The sequence below is a fragment of the Papio anubis genome, chromosome 6 (assembly GCF_008728515.1).
Source record: "Papio anubis isolate 15944 chromosome 6, Panubis1.0, whole genome shotgun sequence".
NCBI lineage: Eukaryota > Metazoa > Chordata > Mammalia > Primates > Cercopithecidae > Papio > Papio anubis.
The window spans coordinates 10,764,293-10,790,329 of record NC_044981.1 but is presented as its reverse complement, the minus strand read 5'-3'; the positions used below and the strand labels follow the sequence as shown (position 1 = coordinate 10,790,329).

General features: G+C 42.9%; 1 protein-coding gene across 7 annotated transcripts in view; it reads left to right on the top strand.

Moving 5' to 3' along the window:
- MAK (male germ cell associated kinase) overlaps positions 1-26,037 on the top strand; it is a 73,516-nt gene that overhangs the window by 35,833 nt on the left and 11,646 nt on the right. For all 7 annotated transcript variants that reach the window (XM_003897048.4, XM_003897047.4, XM_009204441.3 and 4 more), the window contains 4 exons: positions 3,756-4,067; positions 8,232-8,404; positions 15,289-15,437; positions 24,370-24,501. In XM_003897048.4, the coding sequence (XP_003897097.1) occupies positions 3,756-4,067; positions 8,232-8,404; positions 15,289-15,437; positions 24,370-24,501 (766 nt within the window). The remainder of the gene's footprint in view (positions 1-3,755; positions 4,068-8,231; positions 8,405-15,288; positions 15,438-24,369; positions 24,502-26,037) is intronic.

Below are 26,037 nucleotides of genomic sequence, written 5' to 3'. Positions count from 1 at the left end.
TAACACAGTGAAACCCCGTCTCTACTAAAAAATACAAAAAAACTAGCCAGGCGAGGTGGCGGGCGCCTGTAGTCCCAGCTACTTGGGAGGCTGAGGCAGGAGAATGGCCTGAACCCGGGAGGCGGGGCTTGCAGGGAGCGGAGATCCGGCAAAAGCACACCAGCAAGGGGGAAAGAGGGAGACCCCGTCAAAAAAAAAAAAAAAAAAAAAGAAAAAAGCACCCCTAAACTGATAGAAACAAAAGGAAAACATACACGTGTATTTGATCTCAAGGTGAAAAAAACATGGGTATTAAAATAATAGAAGAACCCACAAAAGGAAAACTCAGATGATTTGATTACATACAAATTAAAATTTTTCTCTATGTAAAAATCTTAAAATGGAAAGATGAGAGAAAATTATTATAAATTCTTAATATAATACTCTACAGAAACATAAGAAAAATACTGAAATGTTTATGTGTATTTTCTTTTTTTTTGAGATGGAGTCTCTGTTGCCCAGGCTGGAGTGCAGTGGCATGATCTTGACTCACTGCAACCTCCACCTCCTGGGTTCAGGCGATTCTCCCCGAGTAGTTGGGATTACAGGCGCCCGCCACCACGCCTGGCTAATTTTTGTATTTTTGTAGAGATGGAGGTGTTTTTTTTTGTTTTTGTTTTTGTTTTAATTTGAGATTGAGTCTTACTCCGTCACCCAGGCTGGAGTGCAATAACGCGATCTTGGCTCACTGCAAACTCTGCCTCCCAGGTTCAATCTGTTCTCCTGTCTCAGCCTCCCAAGTAGGTGGGACTATAGGTGCCTACCACCACGCCCGGCTAATTTTTGTATTTTTAGTAGAGACGGGGTTTCACCTTGTTAGTCACGCTGATCTTGAACTCCTGACCTCAGGTGATCCACCCACCCCAGCCTCCCAAAGTGCTGGGATTACAGGTGTGAGCCACTGCGCCCAGCCAGAGATGGAGTTTTACCATGTTGACCAGGCTGCTCTCGATCTCCTGACCTCAGGTGATTTGCCTGCCTTGGCCTCCCAAAATGCTGGCATTACAGGCATGAACCACCATGCTTAGCCATTTAAGTGTATTTTCTAATTTTTCTTTTTTAAAATTGTTTTAAAGTTTCATTTCTTTAAAGATGGGGTCTTACTAAGTTGTCCTGACTGGTCTCAAACTCCTGGCCTCATGCAATTGTCCTGCCTTGGCCTCCCAAAGTGCTAGAATAATATAGGCGTGAGCCACCACACCTGGCCCATATTGTCTAATTTTTCTAAATATGTATTACCTTCGTAATAAAGACACAATCAGTTTTTCAAATGTATTTTAAAAAGAAAAGTAGTCATGGGACATGAAAAAGATACACAGGAAAAGAAATACAGATTACCAAAAATGCTTTTTAAATGTTCAGTCTTTGTTTACTCTCATAAAATGCAAGTAGAAATGAGATACCATTTTTCATTTATCTCTTAGTAAGATAATAAAAAGAGCCTTAAAGACAATCAGAAATTATGCTCAAAGATGTTCAATTCCAATAGAAAACTGTCCATTGAAAGCTAATCAAAATGTTTCCAGCCGAATGCGGTGGCTCTGCAGTGCCAATGCCTGTAATCCCAGCACTTTCCGAGGCGGGCGGATCACTTGAGGTCAAGAGTTTGAGACCAGGAGTCTGGCCAACATGGCAGAACCCTGTCTCTACTGAAAATATAAAAAATTAGCAAGGCATGGTGGTGTGCACCTGTAATCTCAGCTACTCGGGAGGCTGAGGCAGGAGAATAGCTTGAAGCCAAGAGGCGGAGATTGCAATGAGCCAAGATCATGCCACTGCCCTCCAGCCTGGGCGACAGAGCGAGACTCTGTCTCAAATAAATAAATAAATAAATAAATAAATAAATAAATAAAGTTTCTAAACTTAAGTTATGTGCATCTTTAATTTGGAATACACTGCCAGCGTTAACAGTGAATTTGTGTAATAAAATTTTTAAACAATTTGGGACAAATCTCATGCTAAAATACTATTATACAAATAATGTGATTTTGTCTTTGAAAAATACATTTTATATGAGAAAAAATACTGAAAAGTATAAAAAAATGTTAGTCTTGGTTGTCTCTGGGTGTTAAATTTTTACTTTCATCTTGAGAACTCGACACGTTTCTCATTCTCTACAGTGATCACTGCTTCCCTTAAGTAAATAGGAAAAAATAAATGCTATTAATTTTTAGTTTCCCTCTTCTTGAAGGATAGTAACTGGTATCTTAAAGTGTCTTAAAAGGGAAGAGTTGGCCGGGCATGGTGGCTCACACCTGTAATCCTAGCAATTTGGGAGGCTGATGTGGGCAGATCACGAGGTCAGGTGTTCGAGACTGGCCTAACCAACATGATGAAACCCCGTCTCTACTAAAAATACAAAAATTAGCTGGGCGTGGTGGCGGGTGCCTGTAATCCCAGCTACTCAGGAGGCTGAGGCAGGAGAATTGCTTGAACCCGGGAGGCGGATGTAGTGAGCCGAGATGGTGCCACTGCACTCCCGCCTGGGCGATAGAGCGAGATTCCATCTCAAAAAAAAGGAAGAGTTGTTATAAATAAAGCCTTGAAATTACAAAACACATCCTCAAAGTTTCCAGCTCCAAAATATGCATAACTAATTTAGGAATATTGACATACTAATTAATTAATGTTACTTAATTCAGAATTTGAGTACCTTCAGTGTGCTAGGCATTGAAGTATTTAAATTATGCATATTTGTGTATTCCACTGAGAATGCAAGTAACCCTTAATGAACTCTTTCTGGTGCTCTGTTTCACAGCCCTGCTTTGTAGTAGAAGTGGAAAGACCTAATTTAGGGGGAGAGATTGGTTAAGTTGTAGAATATGAAGACCATTTAAAGTACCAAGCTGCCTTCTGTTCCTCTAAAAACTGACCTTACACATGGGAGGAGTTAACTGTTGGTCAGGGCTGTGTTCCCACGTGTGTGGGGACTGGCTAAAGGCAGGAGGTTCAGGGGAACAGACCTTGACCATCTTAAGGAACCCACCCACCCCAAAAAAAGAACAGCTACTTTGCCCAGGTATTTGATGCCAGTAAGGGAATTTTTCCATAGCTGAGCTACACAGGCTTTAGATATTCTGTAGAATATTTTTTCAGTTTTAGCCTTATTGACATTTTGAACCAGATAACTCTTGGCTGTGGGGTGCTATTCTGTGCATAATAGGGTATTTAGCATTGTCCCTGGCCCTCTAGACATTAGACACCAGTAGCGTCCCCCTACCCCTGTCATTATAAGAAATGTTGCCCAGGTAGGAGTGCAGTGGCACCATCTTGGCTCACTACAACCTCCTCCTCCCAGGTTCAAGTGATTCCCGTGCCTCAGCCTCCCATATAACTGGGGTTACAGGCACCCACCAACATGCCTGGCTAATTTTTGTATTTTTAGTAGAGACTGGGTTTCACCATGTTGGCCAGGCTGGTCTTGAACTCCTGACCGCAAGTGATCTGCCCGCCTCGTCCTCCCAAAGTGCTAGGATTACAGGCATGAGCCACCATGCCCGGCCACTTTTAATTTTTTAATGCAATTTATTTCTTAAATCATTTTTTTCTGTTTATTTTTAAAAGGGACACTGTATAGGGAATGATGGCTTCTTTCTAAATCTTTGAAGCTCATGTGGGCTAATGATAGATGCCTCGCACAGGGCCAATCACAGTTTATGTGCAATACATTTAGGTGGAACCGTTTTCCATTTGTTGTTTTTTCTGTGTTTTTATAGGCATTGAAACACCCATATTTTCAAGTTGGTCAGGTATTAGGTCCTTCCTCAAATCATCTGGAATCAAAACAGTCTTTAAATAAGCAACTGCAACCGTTAGAATCAAAGCCATCTTTAGTTGAAGTAGAGCCTAAGCCTCTGCCGGATATAATTGATCAGACTGTTGGACAACCCCAGCCAAAAACTAACCAGCAGCCACTGCAGCCCATTCAGCCACCACAGAACCTGAGCGTCCAGCAACCTCCAAAGCAACAGAGTCAGCAGAAACCGCCACAAACACTCTTCCCGAGCATCATCAAAAACGTGCCAACCGTGAGTAGCCAATCATGACGCTTGCAATGAAATACTTTGACTCGTGCAATTAAGATTTTGTTTCGAGGCATTTCTAATCATGTTGGAAAAGATATAAAAGATTATTCTTTGTTAAAGACCCTGAGTCCCCTGATTGGAGCTTGATGAAGATCACTTAAAATTCTAATATGGTTTATAAAAAGAAAAACTTTCAGAACAAAAGTAACCAAGTGTACATGCTACAGTCTTCGGTCTTTCTTTTTTTTTTTTTTTTTTTTGAGACGGAGGTTTGCTCTTGTTGCTGAGGCTGGAGTACAGTGGCACGACCTCAGCTCACTGCAATCTCTGCCTCCTGGATTCAAGGGATTCTCCTGCCTCAGCCTCCCGAGTAGCTGGGATTACAGGCACGCACCACCACACCCGGCTAATTTTTTATATTTTTAGTAGAGATGGGGTTTCACCATGTTGCCCAGGCTAGTCTTGAATTCCTGACTGCAAGTAATCCACCCGCCTTGGCCTCCCAAAGTTCTGGGATTACAGGCGTGAACCACCGCGCCTGGGCTTTTCTTTTTTTTCTTTTTTTTTTTTTTTTTTTGAGACAGAGTTTCACTCTATTTGCCCAGGCTGGAGTGCAGTGGTGCGATCTCGGGTCACTGCAGTCTCCACCTCCTGGGTTCAAGCAATTCTCTTGCCTCAGCCTCCTGAGTAGCTGGGATTACAGGTGCCCACCACCACACCCGGCTAATTTTTGTATTTTTAGTGGAGACCATGTTGGCCAGGCTGGTCTTGAACTCCTGACCTCAGGTGATTCATCCGTCTCAGCCTCCCAAAGTGTTGGAATTACAGGCGTGAGCCACCAAGCCCAGCCTAAAGTTCTTTCAATGCAGAAGAATTCAAAGAAATAATTTAAAAGAATCGGGTACTCCAGAGTACTGATCCTAAATCTTAAGAATTTTCAACAGTGCTATCATTTTACAGTGTTCTTAAATGCTAAGGAACATGGAGAGAATGGGTTTTTATTTATTATTATAATTATTATTATTTTGAGATGGAGTTTCACTCTTGTTGCCCAGGCTGGAGTGCAATGGCATGATCTTGGCTCACAGCAACCTCTGCCTCCCAGGTTCAAGCTATTCTCCTGCCTCAGCCTTCCGAGTAGCTGGGATTACAGGCATGTGCCACCACACCTGGCTAATTTTGTATTTTTGGTAGAGACAGGGTTTCTCCATGTTGGTCAGGCTGGTCTCGAACTCCCGACCTCAGGTGATCCGCCCTCCTTGGCCTCCCAAAGTGCTCGGATTACAGGCGTGAGCCACCGTGCCCAGCCAGAATGGGTTTTTGAAGTGTCAGGCATAGTATAAAACTTTTTCTTCCATCTTTTGTTCGACTCCAGGAGCTCTTCAGTTGCTGTAGTGTTTTAGCTGTCCCATTGGGGTATACACTCCCAAATGTGTTTGCATTATGGCATTTTAGGATGGAAATTGGTCTTACACAGCACGTATCTATTTCCTTATCCAGTCTCCACCTGCCCTGCCAACCCAGTATAAGCAAGGCCTCCTCGTCCCCCAGTAGCACTAATCACATTCTAACATACTGTTAATTACCTATTTCTTAGGTTTATTGTTTATTTGTCTCTTCCTCTGGAGTGCAGCAAGCTCAGTGAGGTCAGGAATGTTTTCTGATTATCAGTACAGCCTCAGCACCCTGACCAGTGCCCGCCACATGGTAGATTCTCAGTAAATATTTGTTCAGTGAATGAAGGATTGAATAATTGCCCACATGACTTGCAAACCACCTCTGGGGTCCCAAGGAGTCCCCTTTATCTTTGGAACAATTCTGAATATTAGAAAGTTCTTCCTTATACTGGGTAAAATCTGGTTTTCTAGCTTTTAATGAAGGCTAATCACTTTTCTAGAAAGGCAGCCTTTTAGATATTTGAAAATAGCCCTTATATTATCTGCCCTTTTCTCTAGAGAAACATCTCCATTTCGCTTAAGGGCTCTGCATATAACGCCATTCACCAATGACTGATAACTCTCAGTTCCTATTATGTATATGCCTTCAAGTCCCCTCTCATCCTGCTTCCCACTTAGAATGAGGCTGCCAGAACTGGAGGCAGACAGCAGGCAGGGAATATAGAGCAGGACGAATCACCTCCAACACTCTAAACCACGTGTGCACTCATGCCACCAATGATTACAGTCCTCCCCACAACCGCTTAGAAGATGCCTCAATTGCTGACTCATACTGTGAGGGAAGGAAAGGAAGTTACTATTTATTGAGTAGCTACTAAATGCCATGCATATGCTAGGGACCCTGTGTGTATTCTCTAAGTTAAAGAGAATAACCTAGCCCCCCGCCCTGCCACACACACACACATTTTTATATAGGTAAGTTCCAGTACTTAATCCAGGGATTGAGTATTGTGTCAACTAACATTTCTAAGTATACCGATTTTTTCATAAATGCTTCTCCTAAATTGCATATTCTGTACCTCTGACTTGTGTATTTCATCTCTAGGATTCAAAAAGTTGCAAGACCTTTTACATCTCCAATTTCTAATTATTTTTGAATCTTTATTTTTTCTTCTCAGTTTACCCATTCTGCCCAGCTTCTTGCCAGCTATGTATTTGTTTAGTTGTCTGTTTTCCTCCTGAATCTTCATGATGAATAGAACGACCGTGAGATCTTGGGCAGGCCACTACAACCTTCTCCTAGACTGACATTGATCCATTCATCAGTACTCTTGGTCAAGTTCTTCAACTATGTGCTGATCGCCTTTGCTGCCTTCACCCAATGGGCTAAAGTTCACATACACTACATTGAATGAATTCATTGTTTGCCGTTCATGAAAAAGTGTGGTCTATATGAGCTATCACTGTTTTTCCTTAGTGCTCACAAACATCCCACTTAATAATTGATTTTAGAATCTTTGCCCTCATCCTCTACCAAACTTACTGATGTGGAGTTTGCAAAAATAAATCTTCTACTTTATTAAGAGTATTATATTTGCCACTTTCCAGTCTTCTCAGACGTACAGGATTCTTGGATATCACTGACATTGTTCAGCAGCGTTCAGCATTGGCACCCTAAAATACAATTCAACAGAAGGGAAGCTCAGACTCAGCTCAGGGTAACCTTTTATTAACCCTACTCATCTGGAGCTTAACATTTTTTTATTCTCTTTATTCTGGAGATTGTTCTGCCTGGCAGAGAAAATCATAGTGTAGAAGCTGGCAAATACTGCTTTTTGTTATCATCCATCACTATCACTGTGACACCATCAGCTTCAAGCAATAGCATGTCCATTCTTTAAGCATCTCCCTGCACCCGACATAGCTGTATTTTCTGACAATTTTCCATGCTCTATTCCCTAGTTTTGAGTTGCCTTTTGGATTTTTCTGTTTATGTGCCCCCAAACCACTCTCTGTAAATTTGTATAAAACCAATTCATTGTGTGCTCCAAGCCAGGACTTCTTTCCTGTTCCTTATTTCTGTTAACAATGCCTCCATTCTGTGGCAGTCAGACTCATACTTCCCTCTCTGTTTCCGTTAGGATTACATTCAGGGACTTATGACAAAAACTCGACCCCTGTGGCTTAAACAATAGGGGTTGTTTTTCTCACATAACAAGAAATTGGGTGGTGGAGCTCATGAAGCTTGCAGAGGAGGCAGGCTGCTGCTGGCTTCCCGCTCCACCACCCTGAGCAGGTGGCTGTCATGCCTGTGGCCACAGGATGACTGGTGTGCCTTTGGATGTCGTGTCTACATTCAAGGAGGGGGAAGAGTAAAAGATGCTGGCACATGCCAGCCTTAGTGTCCTTCTCATTAAGGCTGTCCCCAGTTAAGGACACTAAGGCTTTGAGAAGTTAAGTCCCTTGCCCAAAGAGACATAGCCAAGTCTCGGGTTTCCAGATCCTTCGTGTCAATGAAGAGTCAACTCAGATCCAAAATATTAAAGTCTCCCACCGACCTAGTTCACAGAGATCTCTCCTCTGAACACCTGTCATATTTTTGGCATGTACCGCCCATTTTTGTTCATGCTTTTAAATGTGTATATATGTTATGCCCTTAAGTGTATGGAACGCTCCTTGAGAATGGGGACTGTTAGTGTCTTACGTAGTAGCTTGTACATGAAAGGCATTCAGTACATGATTAAAGATTATGACTGATTTTCCACCACAGAAGCCAAATGGCACACTGAGTCATAAAAGTGGTAGGAGGCGTTGGGGTCAGACTGTCTTCAAGTCTGGAGACAGCTGGGAAGAGTTGGAGGACTATGATTTCGGAGCCTCCCATTCCAAGAAGCCAAGCATGGGTGTTTTTAAAGACAAAAGGAAAAAAGATTCTCCATTTCGGTAAGATATCAAATTCCTCAGAAAACTATTTTTGCCATGCATTCACATTATTTTACTCATTAAATATAAATGCATGTAGACCTTAAAAGAAGAAAAGTTTGCTTAATAGGCCGGGCGCAGTGGCTCAGGCCTGTAATCCCAACACTTTGGGAGGCGGAGGCGTGTTGATCACTTGAGGCCAGGAGTTTGAAACTAGCCTGGCCAACATGGTGAAACCCCGTCTCTACTAAAAATACAAAAATTAGCTGGGCATGGTGGCGTGCACCTGTAATCCCAGCTACTCGGGAAGCTGAGACATGAGAATTTCTTGAACCTGGGAGGCGGATGTTGCAGTGAGCCAAGATCGCGCCATTGCGATCCAGCCTGGGTAACAAAGTGAGACTCCATTTCAAAAAAGAAAAAAAGTTTGCTTAATATATTGGTTCCTTCCACAAAATGCAAATCTTTCCACATACCTCTGAAAAGGTAAGAATCTTCTCACAGTAACAATTCTCAGTATTAACAGATGAGTGTGGGGGTGGGGGTGTGTAGAGAGAGTGTGTCAGTCCGTTTTTGCATTGCTATAAAGAATGTGTTGGCCCAGGGTTCTGCAGGTTGTACAGGAAGCATAGTGCCAGCATCTGCTTCTGGTGAGGGCTTCTGGAAACTTAGAATCATGGCGGAAGGCGGAAGAGGATCCAGCCTGTCACAGGGCAAGAGAGGGAGCAAGAGAGAGAGGGAGGAGGTCCCAGACTCTTTTAAACGATCAAGTCTCGGGGGAACTCAGAGTGAGAACTCACTCATTACCGCAAGGATGGTACCAAGCCATTCATGAGGGATCTGCTCCCATGATCCAGACACCTCCCACCAGGCCCCACCTCCAAAACTGGGGATTACATTTCAACATGAGATTTAGAGAGGACAGATGTCCAAAACATATCAGACAGGATCTTGTTCCATTTTCACGATGCTCTTGTGAATGACCATCATTATTCTCCTTTGAAATTGACATGCCTCGTTGCAGAAAGCAGAGCACCACATGCCAAGTTAACGGCTGCTTCTGATGGTGTGAAGATTTCATTATCTGCTTGCTTGCTGTTCTAAACTTTTTTCAATCATTTCCTGAGTCTTTTCTGGAAGTTTAATTTCTCTAGCAGTTCCTTTCCTTTTTATAAGTGAGGTCATCCTCAGTGTATTATTCAACTTTGAAGTTAGGATGGGTTAAGTTTTGGTGAATATTTTGGAAAGATACTTTCTTTCTTTTTTTTTTTTTTTCTTTTCCTCTTTGAAACAGAAGAATAGGAAGAACAGTTGTGTTATGAGTCAGGAAAACTTATCCCGTATCTATTTGGCATGGTATAGTGTGGAAGTCTTCACTGTGGCGCGCGGGGAGTCTCTAAGGAGTACATACGCTTGGATAATTTTTTTTTTTTCTTTTTTGGTTGGATAACTCTTAGGCAATCCATCTCCAGGTCTTCACATTCCATAGGTACTCTTTCCTAAAAATACATGAATTTGAGGAAAAGCCCACTCAAGTCCTCTTCCACTTTAGGCAAGAAAGTCACACCTCTCAGTTATTTCAATTCTTACATGGCATAGAGTTACTAAATAAAGGGACAAATCAGAAAACTGGCTTTCTGTTGGTTCTTGTCTTATAGAAATCGGGTACAGTAGTTCCCCTAACCTGCAGTTTCATTTTCCATGGTTTCATTTACCTGCAGTACAGTGCAATAAGATATTTTGGGCTGGGTGTGGTGGCTCACCCCTGTAATCCTAGCACTTTGGGAGGCTGAGGTGGGTGGATCGCCTGAGTTCAAGAGTTCAAGACCAACCTGTCCAACATGGTGAAACCTCGTCTCTACTAAAAATACAAAAATTAGCTGGGTATGGTGACAGGCGCCTGTAATCCCAGCTGCTCAGGAGGCTGAGGCAGGAGAATCACTTGAACCCGGGAGGCAGAGGTTGTGGTGAGCCGAGATCGTGCCACTGCACTCCAGCCTGGGTGAGAGTGAGACTCTCTAAAAAAAAAAAAAAAAAAAAAAAAAGATATTTTTGAGAGCACACTCACGTAACTTTTATTACAATATATTGTTATACTTGTTCTATTTTAGTATTAGTTATTAATGTTAATCTCTTGCTGCGCCCAACTTACATATTAAATTTCCTCATAGGTATGTATGCACATACATATAGGAAAAGACGGGCTGAATAAGGTTTAGTACTATCTGTGGTTTCAGGCATCCTCTGGGGGTCTTAGAACATATCCCCCACACATGATGGGGGCTACTGTATTTTAGCCCATGTTGGAAAGCATGGTGATTTGGAAGCACTGAAGCACCGGGGCTTAGTGATGTGTATTCTTTCAAATATACTAAAATGCTCTGTTTTCTCTTTGAAACAGAAGAATAGGAAGAACAGTTGTGTTATGAGTCAGGAAAACTTATCCTGTAGCTATTTGGCATGCTTCACTTTGGCACGCGGGGAGTCTCTAAGGAGTACATATGCTTGGATAATTCTTTTTTTTTTTTCTTTTTTGCTTGGGTAACTCTTAGGCAATCCATTTCCAGGTCTTCACATTCCACAGATACTCTTTCCTAATCCATGTGTTTAATCCACGTGTTTTCAAAACACGTGGATTAAAATTTTACTTATTTTTTTGAGGATCAGAGTGTATTATGGATAAGGTAGTTAAAACTTATTTTATCAAACCATACCAGGAAACACTGCAGTTGCAGTCAATCCTCACAATATTTCATCTTATAAAATACCGTTTCTATCTGCTGTTAACAAGAAATAAGGAATAAATTTATGATAAAAAATTATAGATGTCAATTTAAAGATGTGCAGGGAGTTACGTAGTTAAAAAAAATTATTTGGGTGTAGGAACAGAAGAGTTTGAAGACCGTTGATGTAGTATATAGGAGACATGAAACATTTTATTTTCTTTTTTCTCTTTTTGAGACGGGATGTCAGAATGTCGCTTCATTGCCCAGGCTGGAGTGCAGTAATGTGATCACTGCAACCTCCGCCTCCAGGGTTCAAGCAATTCTCCTCCCTCAGCCTCCTTAGTAGCTCAGATTGTTATAGGCATGTGCCACCATGCCCAGCTAATTTTTTATATTTTTAATAGAGACAGTGTTTCACCATGTTGGCCAGGCTGGTCTCAAACTCCTGACCTCAGGTGATCCACTGGCCTTGACCTCCCAAAGTGTTGGGATTACAGGCGTGAGCCACCATGCCTGGCGACTTGAAAACATTTTTTAAAACCCACGTCATTCTGATTTCAGCTAAATTTTATTCATAATTATTTATAATTATTCATAATTTATTCATACATTTGACTCATATATTTTTGAGGATGGTAGAGGTTTGAATCAAAACCTATATTTAAGATCAAGGTTGTGGCTGTTCATGGTGGCTTGGGCCTATAAATCTAGCACTTTAGGAGGCCGAGGTGGGTGGGTTGATTGAGCTTAGGAGTTTGAGAACAGCCTGGGCAATATGGCAAAACTCCATCTCTACAAAAAAAAAAAAAATACAAAAATTAGCCAGATGTAGCAGCCCACACCTGTAGTTTGAGCTACTCAGGAGGCTGAGGTGAGAGGATTGCTTAAGCTTGGAAGGTGGAGCCACTGCACCCCAGCCTGGGCAACAGAGCAAGATACTGTCTCAAAAAATCAAAAAAAGATCAAGGTTGTAATACAACTAGTAAATTTCTTCAACATTAATTATCCCTTTTCTCTTGAAATTCTTTAGAAAAGTGGTATGACAATGAATTTTTCATGTAGGTATTTCTTCTACATGTTTTTTTTTTTTTTTTTTTTGAGACGGAGTCTCGCTCTGTTGCCCAGGCTGGAGTGCAGTGGTGCGATCTCGGCTCACTGCAAGCTCTGCCTCCCGGGTTCACGCCATTCTCCTGCCTCAGCCTCCCGAGTAGCTGGGACTACAGGTGCCTGCCACCATGCCTGGCTAATTTTTTTGTATTTTTAGTAGAGACGGGGCTTCACTGTGTTAGCCATGATGGTCTTGATCCCCTGACCTCCTGATCCGCCCACCTCTGCCTCCCAAAGTGCTGGGATTACAGGCATGAGCTACCGCACCCGGCCATTTCTTCTACATTTTTATTTTTTGGCATCTTTCAATGGTCCTGTACAATTCTTGGCATATGGTTATTATTATGATCATCATTACTATTAATATACTACCAGCTGTTAAGCTCCTGCCTAAACTTTATAATTTTCATACTTCAGTAAAAATATCTGCAGACTAGAATGCTGAGACTCAGATAGGCTGGGTTTCTTGCCCAAGATCAGGTGAGGATTAATTCAAATCCAGATCTTTCTCTCTTCTACCCCGCGCTGCTTCTTTAGCAATAGGAGCTGAATTGGTGAATTGGTGGATTTGTGAATAGGAGGTGAATTGGTGAATTAGTGGATTGGTGAATAGGAGGTGAATTGGTGAATTAGTGGATTTGTGAATAGGAGGTGAATTGGTGAATTAGTGGATTGGTGGTGAATAGGAGGTGGATTGGTGGGCCGAGGAGGTGGATGGTGGGTATGAATGGGAGGAGTGAATTGGTGAATTGGTGGATTTGTGAATAGGAGGTGAATTGGTGAATTGGTGGATTTGTGAATAGGGGAGGTGGGTGGTGGGTGGTGGACTGTGAATAGGAGGAATTGGTGGTGGGTGGTGGATTTGTGAATAGGTGGAGTGGTGGTGGTGGATTTGTGAATAGGAGGTGAATTGGTGAGTTGGTGGATTTGTGAATAGGAGGTGGAGTGTTTGGGTGGTGGATTTGTGAATGGGAGGTGGGGTGGGGTGAATTGGTGGATTTGTGAATAGGAGGTGAATTGGTGAGTTTGTGAATAGGAGGTGAATTGGTGAATTGGTGGATTTGTGAATAGGAGGTGAATTGGTGAAGTGGTGGATTTGTGAATAGGAGGTGAATTGAATTGGTGGATTGGTGAATAGGAGGTGAATTGGTGAAGTGGTGGATTTGTGAATAGGAGGTGAATTGGTGAATTAGTGGATTGGTGAATAGGAGGTGAATTGGTGAATTTGTGAATAGGAGGTGAATTTGGTGGATTTGTGAATAGGAGGTGAGTTGGTGAATTGAACAGACCCTGCTGTCCCCTGCTAGGTCTCTCAGGCAGCCAGGGCCTCCCCATAAAGAATACAGAGTACCAAATACTAACATGTATACCTTTTATTTAATGGTTGTCTTATTTTTTAAATTATTGTTGTTATTATTGAGATGGAGCTTTGCTCTTGTCGCCCAGGCTGAGTGCAATGGCGTGATCTTGGCTCGCTGCAACCTTTGCCTCCTGGGTTCAAGCAATCCTCCTGTCTCAGCCTCCCAAGTAGCTGGGTGATTACAGGTGATCATCACCATGCCCAGCTCATTTTTGTATTTTTAGTAGAGATGGGGTTTCACCATGTTAGCCAGGCTGGTCTCAAACTCCTGACCTCAGGTGATCCACCCGCCTTGGCCTCTCAAAGTGCTGGAATTACAGGCGTGAGCCACTGCGCCCAGCCTGGTTGTCTTCTTAAAAGTGAACAAAAAGCACGATATTTATATTTACATTTATACTTGCATTTATATTCAGTAGATGTTTACTGAATACCTAGTTGGAATTAAGCCTCTCCTCAACTCATCAAATATATAGCAACAGAAATAAGACCTCCGGAGGACGATAACACATGACAAGTGTGTGTATTTAGTGCTACTAGTGACAGCTGCAAGGAGCACTGGGAGTTCTGTCTATGGGCAGAGAGCCCTCTGATGAGGAGAGAAAAGTCTTTTTAGAGTGAGCAGTTTTGAGACTGGGTAGAATTTCAGTTAGTGGTACAACAGCAGTGGGCTCAGGGGAAGGGAAAGATGCCAGAAATGGCAGGACTGTTCCCAATGAAGCAGACGTACCTGTGCCTAGAACTGCCCCCAAGCAGGTGGCCAGCAGTTCAAAGGGCCACCCAAGTGAGTGTCCATTTCCAAGGGAGTCGACTTGGTGAGTAGGGTACGGTAGCATGAATTTCTAGGTGGAAACCATGGATGCTTGGAGTTAACAAGTGATGGAAGTTGGGCAGTATATTCAGGCCCCAGCAAAGAAGGAGCCCAGTCGGAGGGTGGTGGGGAGGAGGTTGGTCGTGGAGGGCTCATTACACACAGAGGAATGGGCAGCAGAACAAAGCAATGGCTGCCTCACGCACTGCTACCTGGTCAAAGAGGCCTCAGGAACAGGCCTTGGGCATGAGACAAAACTAAGCCTCGAAGTAGAAAGTCCTCAGTCCCTGCACAGAAACAGGACTGTGGGAGTCAGTGACCAATGGGCAGAGAGTCAGTCTTAATACTAACACCACCAAACAGCCAGCTAGGTGCTTAGCCACTGCACAAGTCTGTTCTGGCTACTGAGACACAGGCACGTCTCCACAAATACCTATTTTCTGTGCCTGACACTAGGGTAACCGGAAATTGTATATGGGAGCTTTTCTAGCACTTCTTTCCCCACTTCAGTTTTTTAGGCCATCCAAACCGTGCCCCAAACAACCTCATTGATTATAAATTATTTTAGTCAACAGGTGAAGATGGCTGTTATTTCTGTCTCCACACACCAGCTTCCCACGTTATGAATCCAACTGCAGCAGTTGCAGGACAGATAGAAACATATTATACACAAGCAAATTGCTGCTCAGTTATAAAGCCTCCTGTCACATACTGTCTGGTATCAGAAATGAGTCTGTGCACAACCTGATATCTACGGGGGTAGAGGGGAAGTTGTGAGTTAGCCAAAAGACTGATGGAAACCATTTAAGAGAGGTCAGATTGACTGGCTTAGGAAGATGTGCAGAGGGTGGGCGAGATCCTCCTGCTGTTCGTGCTGTAATGCTACCTTTCATTGGCTTTCAAGGCTTCCAGAGCCAGTACCCTCAGGCGCCAGCCACTCGACAGGGGAAAACAAGAGCTTACCTGCGGTTATTTCCCTAAAATCTGATTCCGAATTGTCAACTGCTCCAACCTCTAAACAGTACTACTTGAAACAATCAAGATATCTTCCAGGTAAGTGGAGCAAAGAAAATGTTTGCTGCTGACTAGAGTATAGATAGATCAGGTTCAAGTGTCTTGGACTCTCCGGAGAAAGGGCACCAGTGAACTAAAAAACCTAATCACAGAGCTCTTTAGTCGTCAGTCTGTCACCAAGGACTTTTCTGGACCTCCTGTTTCTACCACTAGTAGAGTTCTGCTCAAGAAATGCTTAGGAGCAAAAATCAAGATGACGAATATGCTTCCAGAAAACACGAACCCCCACCCCTCACCAAAGCTATGCATTCAGTAAATCCTAAATTTTATTAAACCAATTCTGTGTCCCCATTACAACTTTTCATAAAATAAAGATTTTCAAATGCTCTTTCCTAAATGATCCGGTGTACATTTTTTATTTTGAAACAGACTCTCGCTCTGTCGTCCAGGCTGGAGTGCAGTGGTGGGACCTCAGCTCACTGCAACCTCCGTCTCCCAGGTTTAAGCAATTCTCCTGCCTCAGCCTCCTGAGTAGCTGGGACTACAGGCATGCGCCACCATGCCTGGCTAATTTTTTGCATTTTTAGGAGAGATGGTGTTTCACCGTGTTAACCAGCATGGTCTCAATCTCCTGACCTTGTGATCCGCCCGCCTCAGCCTCCCAAAGTGCTGAGATTACAGGCGTGAGCCACTGTGCCCAGCCCATCTGGTGTACATTTTTAAAAGATTCTGCCTGCTCGGAAGAGCATGCTGGGAACTCAGGACAGACAAGGACACTGGTTAAGAGGCCACTGCTTATGTCCAGATGGGATGGGGTAATGAAAATGGCTGGTTCCAGAGTGGAAGTAGCAGAGGTACAAGTGAGCAGAATCTACACGTTTTGGTAGTGGAACCAATAGGACTTGTGGGTAGATTGGTGGAAAGAATTAGTGGCAGCATCTGAGGTTTTGACTTGGGAACTGGGTGAACGGTGGTGACTTTAGCTGAGAAAGGGAAATTAGAAGAGGAGAGGAATGTGGAGGTAGAGAATGGAGAGCTGAGTGCGGGATGCCTGTTAAACATCTTAGTTGATCCACCTAATGGGCACCTGGGTATATGAATCTGGAGCTTGGGAGAAAGATCTGGACAGACAGTGGGGAGTTTATCATGTGCCTGCAAATAGCATTTTCTCGTCTAAATCCAAGTGAAAAGGAAATGTTTCAATTCAGTTTAATCTAAAAGGGAATCCATTTTTAAATCATCCTGTATCTGCACAGATACATCTTTAATCCAGTGAGGGAGAAGATGATCTTTTTCTTTTGTGTTTTTGTGGGCATGGTCATTTATAACTTTCTAAACACATGAGTGGGCCACCGTGTTTATCTGAGGAAGATTTGCTTTTCACATCTAAGTCTCCTGAAGCAAGACACAGTCTCCATCTCCCAGAAGCTTGTTGGGAAGATGGGGTATGGCAAACAAGAGAAAAGGTTGAGACTGGATTGCCAGCAAAAGATGGATCTGTAACACACTTCCCTGTGTACCTTTTAGGCAAACGTAGAAATTTCAGTTCCAAGAATCCAGCTGGGGCTGGGCACAGTGGCTCACACCTGTAATCCCAGCACTTTGGGAGGCCGAGGCGGGCGGATCACCTGAGTTCAGGAGTTCAAGACCAGCCTGGCCAACACGGTGAAACCCCATCTGTACTAAAAATACAAAAATTAGCTGGACATGGTGGCGGGCACCTGTAATCCCAGCTACTCGGGAGGCTGAGACAGGAGAATTGCTTGAACCCAGAAGGCGGAGGTTGCAGTGAGCCGAGATGGTACTGCTGCACTCCAGCATGGGCAACAGAGCAAGACTCTGTCAAAAAAAAAAAAGAATTCAGTTGGGACCCTCTCTTGCTGTTAGTAATTGGGGAAAGGAAAAAAAATGAAACCAAGCAGAGGGTTTAGAAATGAATGGGATAGAAAACAGAAGGCATAGTGGGTGTATAGGTTTAGCCACAGGTGTTGAATAAGTTGATGTAAACTTACAGGGGGTGTATTGAGGCTTTAGGACTGCAGTCCTGTGCTGATTTGTGAGGAGGAAGACACTAACGTATTTGAGAGGTTGAAGAAATTGGCATAAAGCCATCAAGGACAGAGCAAAAACTTTATAACCCTGGGTATTTGCAGATCTAAATAGGTTAAATACATGTGTGTGTGTGTGTGTGTGTGTGTGTGAGAGACAGAGTTTCGCTCTTGTCACCCAGGCTGGAGTGCCGTGGTGTGATCTTAGCTCACTGCAACCTCCACCTCCTGGGTTTAAGTGATTCTCCTGCCTCAGCCTCCCAAGTAGCTGGAATTACAGGCATTCATGACCATGTCTGGCTAATCTTTATATTTTTTAGTAGAGACGGGGTTTCACCATGTTGGCCAGGCGGGTCTTGAACTCCTGACCTCAGGTGATCCACCCACCTCGCTTCCAAAGTGCTGGGATTACAGGCGTGAGCCACAACACCCAGCCCTATTATATTTTTTGTCGTCGTCGATGTAAGCACGTCTTTAGGCTCTGTGGCACCAGAGTGAGACATGGGAAGTGGGCCTGGAAAAACCTGGGTCTTGTTTGTGTATGTCTGGATAGAGAAACAATGAAAAAATGTATGCGTATCTTATTGGTCGCATATGCCAAATTAATTTACAAGTATCTTATTAAAATAGTTAATGAGGCCAGGCGCAGTGGCTCATGCCTGTAATCCCAGCACTTTGGGAGGCTGAGGCAGGCGGATCACTTGAGATCAGTAGTTCGAGACCAGCCTGTCCAACATGGCAAAACCTCGTCTCTACTGAAAATACAAAAAATTAGCTGGGCGTGGTGGTGCGTGCCTGTAATCTCAGCTACTCAGGAGGGTGAGGCAGGAAAATTACTTGAACCCGGGAGGCAGAGGTTGCAGTGAGCCGAGATTGCACCATTGCATTCCAGCCTGGGTGACAGAGTGAGACTCCATCTCAAAAAAAAAAAAAAAAAAAAAAATCTACTTTTGACCTTAAAGTCTGTATTCTTTCTTCCTCATGAGGTCAAATTTTCCTGACTATCGTTTCACCTACAGTTTGAAAACTGTTCTATTTGTGACATTATGCTTTGATTCTTGAAAGTGAGAGAAAATAAGTTATTCTAACATTTTTGTATAGGAAGTTGTCATATCATGACACTCACAGAATGAGAAATCTGCCCATATTTCTTGACAATCAGACTGTAAACATGGCAGGCCTCATTTCGGCTGCTTCATCTTAGATGGCTGTGAAGAGGAGCTTAGAAACGGAATGAGGCATTTCAGCAGTTCTCCATGCAGGTTTGCGTGTAGAGGAGCAGGATCCCTTACAGAGGAGGAACTGGTAACACAGGAGGTGAAGGCGGATGAGTGAGGGACTGAAGACCTTAGGAAGGTGGGAGAGGAGTTGGGATCAAGACCAGGGTTGAGGCACACTTTTGAAAGCAGCAGAAATCCTTGTGTTGTAATCTTTAGATACCTGTGTGTAAATTTTGGTGTTGAAATCATGAGAGAGAAAAAAAGGATTTCTGAGAGAGTTTTAATCTGACTGCAAAAGCAGGGATGGAAGGAAATTTCCGAAAGATACATTCGTGGGAGATACTTTTCACTTTTTTTTTTTTTTAATCAGTACATGTTGCTGGGTAAGGTGGCTCACGCCTGTAATCCCAGCACTTTGGGAGGCCAAGGCGGGTGGATCATGAGATCAAGAGATCCAGACCATCCTAGCCAACATGGTGAAACCCCATCTCTACTGAAAATACAAAAATTAGCTGGGCGTGGTGGTACATGCCTGTAATCCTAGCTACTCAGGAGGCTGAGGCAGGAGAATTGCTTGAACCCGGGAGGCGGAGGTTGCAGTGAGCTGAGATCACACCACTGCACTCCAGCCTGGCAACAGAGTAAGACTTCGTCTCAAAAACAAAACAAAACAAAACAAAACAAAACAAAAACAGTACATTTCACTGACTGAAATATCGCAAATCGGTATTTTCTTACTTATAGAAGTGAGTGGTAGGAAAGACTACTGCAAACTTTTGTCAAAGGATATTTATCCTTTGAGCCAAAGCACCCTGTTTTCATAGTTCTGCTTCCTAATGTGGTTTTCAAAAATTTATTTCAGGGTATCTGAGACCTGTTTGATAAATTTCCTTTTTAACCAGAAATCTAACAAAGTCTGCAAATATTTGGGATCAGAAGTATGGCTATAATTGAGATTTTAAAAGTAAACTCAATTACAAAGAATTGTGTGGTATGTAAACTTGAGCCTTACTGTCACCTGTTGGCATTCATTGTTTTGAAGATGACCCCTCTGGAGTTGGATGAAATTTAAAACTAGAGTCAGGCTCAGTTCAGTCACTTGGACAGACATTTATTGAGCACCTATTGTGAACCAGCAACTATAGAGAGGATAGAAACCCAAATAAGAGGCAATCTTTGGCCGGGTATGGTGGCTTATGCTTGTAATCCCAGCACTTTGGGAGACCAAAGCCGGTGGATCACTTGAGGTCAGGAATTTGAAACCAGCCTGGCCAACATAATGAAACCCCATCTCTACTAAAAATACAAAAAAATTAGCCAGGCATGGTGGCGGGTGCCTGTAATCCCAGCTACACAGGAGGCTGAGGCAGGAGAATTGCTTGAATCCGGAAGGCAGAGGTTGCAGTGAGCCAAGATCATGCCATTGCACTCCAGCCTGGGCAACAAGAGCGAAACTCTGTCTCAAAAAATAAAAAAATTTAAAAAAAGAAGCAATCCTTGACATTTTTTTATGATCCATAGTTACTTTTGTAATTGAGTATCTTCAGGAATAAAAAATACTAATATCTTTTGGGGACCCCTCTTTACCCTAAAGCCAAGTATAAGAGGTCTTATTAAGCATCAACTTTTAGGATTATGGGAGCTCTAGAAATGTACCATATAATTGCAGGGCAGCATGACATTGTACTGCAAGGATTGGCAGATCTGTGACACTGGCCTTCAGGGAAAGAGACGCAAGAGTCATAGTTATTGCCCAGCTACTACTAACCGGCTGTGTACTTGGAGCAAGATTCTGTTTTCTGTAACTTACAATGGGACTGCACCATCTGTCAGCTCACTCTGTAAGCCTTAGGTACTTTAATTATCACAAGGTAGTTGCAAATACAGTACGCAATGGAAATGCTAATCTCTCAGCGGTGCCCTCTGGTCTCACCCCCTGCTCCTACAGCCAGGACTCTGGGCATGAATCGATGCCACCACTGCTGGCCAGAAGAGCAGCCCACTCCATAGCACTTCTTTTTTTGTTTTTTTGAGATGAAGTGTTGCTCTGTTGCCCAGGCTGGAGTGCAGTGGTACCATCTCGGCTCACTGCAACCTCCGCCTCCTGTGTTCAGTTGATTCTCCTGCCTCAGACTCCCAAGTAGCTGGGACTACAGGTGCACGCCACCACGCCCAGCTATTTTTTGTATTTTTAGTAGAGATGGGGTTTCACTATGTTGGCCAGGATAATTGTGAACTCCTGACCTCAAGTGATCCAGCCGCCTTAGCCTCTCAAAGTGCTGAGATTACAGGTGTGAGCCATCGCACTTGGCCTCCATAGCCCTTTTGAAACTGATCTGTGGATCCTTCTCTCTTCCCATTCATTATTTACCATCGTTCCTCCCACCCTGTTTATTCAACGTCCTGTGTCATTTCTACATTAGCCTCTGCTACAGCATTTTCACTTCCTTAACACGGCACACAAAATCCTATGTGACCTGCCCCTCCTTCCCTCTCCAGCCTCATTTTATACCACCCGTGTTCTTGCTGCACCCTTACTGGCCATCTCTGAGTTCTTTCCCATCTCAGGTCCTCTGCCCAAACTGTTGCCTCTTCAAGGATCACACCTCCCCACCCCTTAAAACACATTTATGCCTAGTGTTCCATTATTGGAACGCTAAGCATGTGGGAGTTACATCCTACTGCTCAAGGTCATTGCCAAGGCCTGATTGCTAAATTTCAAAAAACTGCGACTTCAGGCATAAATGGGGGTTAACCATGATTCATATTTCAGCTTAAAGTTGCTTATTTAAAGAAAGACTGGCTGAGTTGCTTCTGTTATTTGTCCCTCCACCCCAGATTCTTCTAAATATTATGCACACTGCTCATTATGTATTTACTTAGTTATAACTAAAACCGTCTCCCTTCTCATTAGATTCTAAGAACCAAAGAGTAGAAACTGGTCTATTTTGTTTACCACTTTTTCTCCAGTGCCACACACTGCCTGGCACCGGTAGGTGCTCAGTAAATATTTGCTAACTGACTTTTTTATGTCCTTTGAGGCAAGGGATTATCATCATATAATGATATCTATCATTATAATATCAAATTATATTAATTTATGCTTCTTCCTAAGGGCGTTTGGTGTGTAGGAGGTACCCAGTGAAAACTTATAAACAAATAAATAACAAAATTCTAGGACAGGATATATCTATTTCCAACAAAATTGGAATATTTATCTTAAATAGACCTTGAGGCCAGGCATGGTGTCTCACACCTATAATCCCAGCACTTTGGGAGGCTGAGGCGGGCAGATCACCTGAGGTCGGGAGTTGGAGACTAGCCTGACCAACATGGAGAAACCCTGTCTCTACTGAAAATACAAAGTTAGCCAGGTGTGATGGCACATGCCTGTAATCCCAGCTACTCGAGAGGCTGAGGCAAGAGAATCACTTGAATCTGGGTGGTAGAGGTTTTGGTGAGCTGAGATCGTGCCATTGCACTCCAGCCTGGGCAACAAGAGCAAAAGTCTGTCTAAAAAAAGAAAATGACCTTGAATTAAACTAATTATCTTCAATAATTTACTTACCTTCCTTTTACTTTAAAATACTTTAAAAAAAAAAAAAGCTTATTTAGGAATATTGCCAAGGCCAACTGGATTAACAACATCATTTAAATATTCAGAACTCATTCTTTGTTGAACTATAGTTATGAGAACTGTGTTCACACCGATTTTTAATGTTTTACCCCCTACCTTGCACTTCCTTTTTGGGTAATTTTTTTTTTTTTTTTTCCTGACAAAGTCTTGCTCTGTAGACCGGGCTGGATGCAGTGGCACAGTCTCAGCTCATTGCAACTTCTACCTCTTGGGTTCAAGTGATTCTTGTGCCTCAGCCTCCCGAGTAGCTGGGATTACAGGCAGGCACCACGACACCCAGCTAATTTTTTTGTATTCTTTTAAGTAGAGGCGGGGTCTTGCCATGCTGACCAGGCTGGTCTCAAACTCCTGACCTCAGGTGATCCACCTGCCTCGGCTTCCCAAAGTGCTGGGATTACAGGCGTGGGCCACCATGCCCAGCCTAAAGATGTTTTTAATATGAGTAATTGCTACCAAGTGCATCTTTATGGTCAGATAGTTGCCTTTTTTTGTCTTTTTTTTTTTTTTTTTTTTGAGATGGAGTCTCGCTCTGTTGCCCAGGCTAGCGTGCAGTGGCACGATCTCGGCTCACCACAACCTCTGCCTCCCAGGTTCAAGCGATTCCCCTGCCTCATGCCCAGCTAATTGTTGTATTTTTAGTAGAGACAGGGTTTCACTATGTTGGCCAAGCTGGTCTCAAACTCCTGACCTCGTGAGCCACTCGCCTCAGCCTCCCAAAGTGCTGGGATTACAGGCATGAGCCACTGCGCCCAGACAGTAGTTGCCTATTATAGTTTGATTCGTAGTTTTATTAGGGAAGTTAAATCCTTTAAAGAAAAGGAAATTACTTGCCTGATGAAGGGTTTCCTTAGAGAACTGATAATGGGTAACTTTTGAGGCTCCGTATTTATGGTTTCAAAATAAGGATATTATTACATATCTCATAAATATGAAACCTTTCTAAGGAATTCAGCTTGCAAAAAGCAAAAGCTCAACTGCCTGGAGACAGTTTTGACTTCCTAAATCAGTGGAGTCCCCAGTGATTATTTCTGCACTAGATAAAGAAAACTCTCTGTGAATGACCTAAAGGCATAGAATGGGCAAGTTCACTCTAATTTAATTATCAGTGAAAAGAAAACAAGCTCAAGAAGTTTTCAAGTCTCTTAAGAACAGGTTGCAACAACTCCCTTTGACCACTAGTATCACAGCCCAAGGCTGAATGGACATTTCACAGATTTCAGAAAATCATAAGTAATTAAAACTGTCCTTTTTCCAAGTACATTTGCAATGCCTTCTTTCCAGTGCACAGGGCATAAACTTTCCATTTTACTGTGTCTCACATACAAATAAGTGCTATAGGCGGAGCTTCATATCTCCGAACTTCAAAGGTTTTCCTGAGTTCTTAGTCACGTGTCTGTTTTCCCTGCTACACCAAGGCTCGGGCCAAGAATATACGCTCAAAACAAGTGACATGAAAATGTCATGTTGGGTCGGGTGTGGTGGCTCACACCTGTAATCTCAGCACTTTGGGAGGCTAAGGTGAACGGATCACTTGAGGCCAGGAGTTTGAGACCAGCCTGGACAACATGGTGAAATCCCCTCTGCTAAAAATACAAAAATTAGCCAACCATGCTGCTGTTGGGCGCTTGTAATCCCAGCTACTCGGGAGGCTGAGACACAAGAATCACTTGAACCCGGGAGGTGGAGGCTGCAGTGAGCCGAGATCACACCACGGCATTCCAGCCTGGGCGACAGAGAGAGACCCTGTCTCAAAAAAAATTTAAAAAATGTCGTGTTGTTGAAGAAAAATTTTTGTGACACCTCATTTTTTACAAGACCCTTAGCAAAAACATCAAATGTTATTATAGCATAGAAAATATCTTCTGCCTATAAAGTACACTGTCAGCATCCCAGGGGGTTGTGCTAAGGGCTTCACCAGAAAGCAAGTATCTGCTACAGTTTCACGTAGATTTATTTCCATTCTCCTGTCCAAGGTATCTCTAGTCTTTGTTTGAATGTATTACACATGCTTCCTTTAAGTTTATGATCCGCTCTAACCTTCGAAGCGGCTGCTTTGTTCTTCTCAGGTGTGAATCCCAAGAACGTGTCCTTGATGGCCAGTGGAAAGGAAATAAACCCCCACACTTGGAACAACCAGTTATTCCCCAAGTCACTGGGACCCGTTGGGGCAGAACTCGCTTTCAAAAGGAGCAATGCAGGTAACGCAAGAACACAAACTGTACACGTACGTGGTTTTCCTTTATAGATGTCTACTTTTAAATATACTGCAGCGCTCTTCCAACCAAGATACATGTGCACTGGGGAGACACACAAAGGTTTTCTGCCTAGGGGGAGCCCTGCTCTGCTGGAGCAGTCATGGAGTGGTAACACTGCCTCTTCAGTAAAACTGTTTTCAGCTGGATGAGCGTGGTGGTTCACACCTGTAATCCCAGCACTTTGGGAGGTGGAGGTGGGCAGGTCCCTTGAGCCTAGGAGATTGAGATCAACCTGGCCAACATGGTGGAACTGTGCCTCTATATTAAAAAGTACAATAATAAAAAAAAAGTTTTCTCATTAATTCTTGAGTACAGCTAGTTTTAAGGATATTCTCAACCTCCATCTGAGTCTTTCCTGAAATGGGTCTGCCCTAGCAGGGAGTCTGTATTCTGAAAAGAAGACTTCCCACTGGCTACCACGGTGCGTTTTCTTTCTCCTCAAAACGTAAAAATATCTGGGGTGCCAACAAAACGGAAATTCTGGTATGTTGATGTCACTGTTGAGAGAGACAGTAACTTTGATTTGATGACTGAGGAACAGATCCTTCTTAAAGTCAGGGAGTCTTAACAGTTTCCAGCATTTAGAAAATTGAAGGAGGACCTGCTCGAGTTCTTAGCTGACAGGTAATTTAAAAATTTTTTTTAATTTTTTTTTTGTGAGATCAATATATGAATATTGGTCTGTAACTTTGAAGAGTGTTTGAAGAATAGAGGGGCAAAGCTATCACAAAACCCCTTTTGTTCCCAACTATCTATTTGTATTAGCGAGATTTCTTAGTGCTTCTGTCTCCAAAAAGGAAGAAGAAAGAAAAGAGAGAGAAAATGGCCCTGATGCTGTGATTCCAGCAATAAATACTCATTTGTTGATACATGAACTAGTTGAAAATAGCCTCACCTTTCTCATTAACAGATGCGTTTGCAAAAAACTGAATTTCCGTGTTTAGTAATCAAAATATATAATATTCAACTTTTTTGATTAATTATATACAAGGAATCATTGTAATTATAACTAACTTTGTATATAGTATGTTAATATCCTTATGGTTACAAGAAATTTTTTTAAAATGTAATTTATATATATTTTAGAGTGGCCAATTTTAAGACTTTTAAGCCTAAGATTACATTTGGATAAAATTAGGAAGCTGAGGTATACATAAAAATATAATTTTAAGGGAAAAAGGAATTAATGTGAAATGTCCAAGTGTCAAAAAGGAACTTGTTCATGTATTTTTATGTCAATATTGGAGGGCGTAAAATCACTAATAGTTTTGGCCAGGCGCAGTGGCCTACTCCTGTAATCCCAGCAGTTTGGGAGGCCGAGGTGGGTGAATCACAAGATCAGGAGTTCGAGACCAGCCTGACCAACATGGTGAAACCCCGTCTCTACTAAAAATACAAAAAAAAAAAATTAGCCAGGCATGGTGGCATGCGCCTATAAACCTGGCTACTCAGGAGGCTGAGGCAGGAGAATCTCTTGAC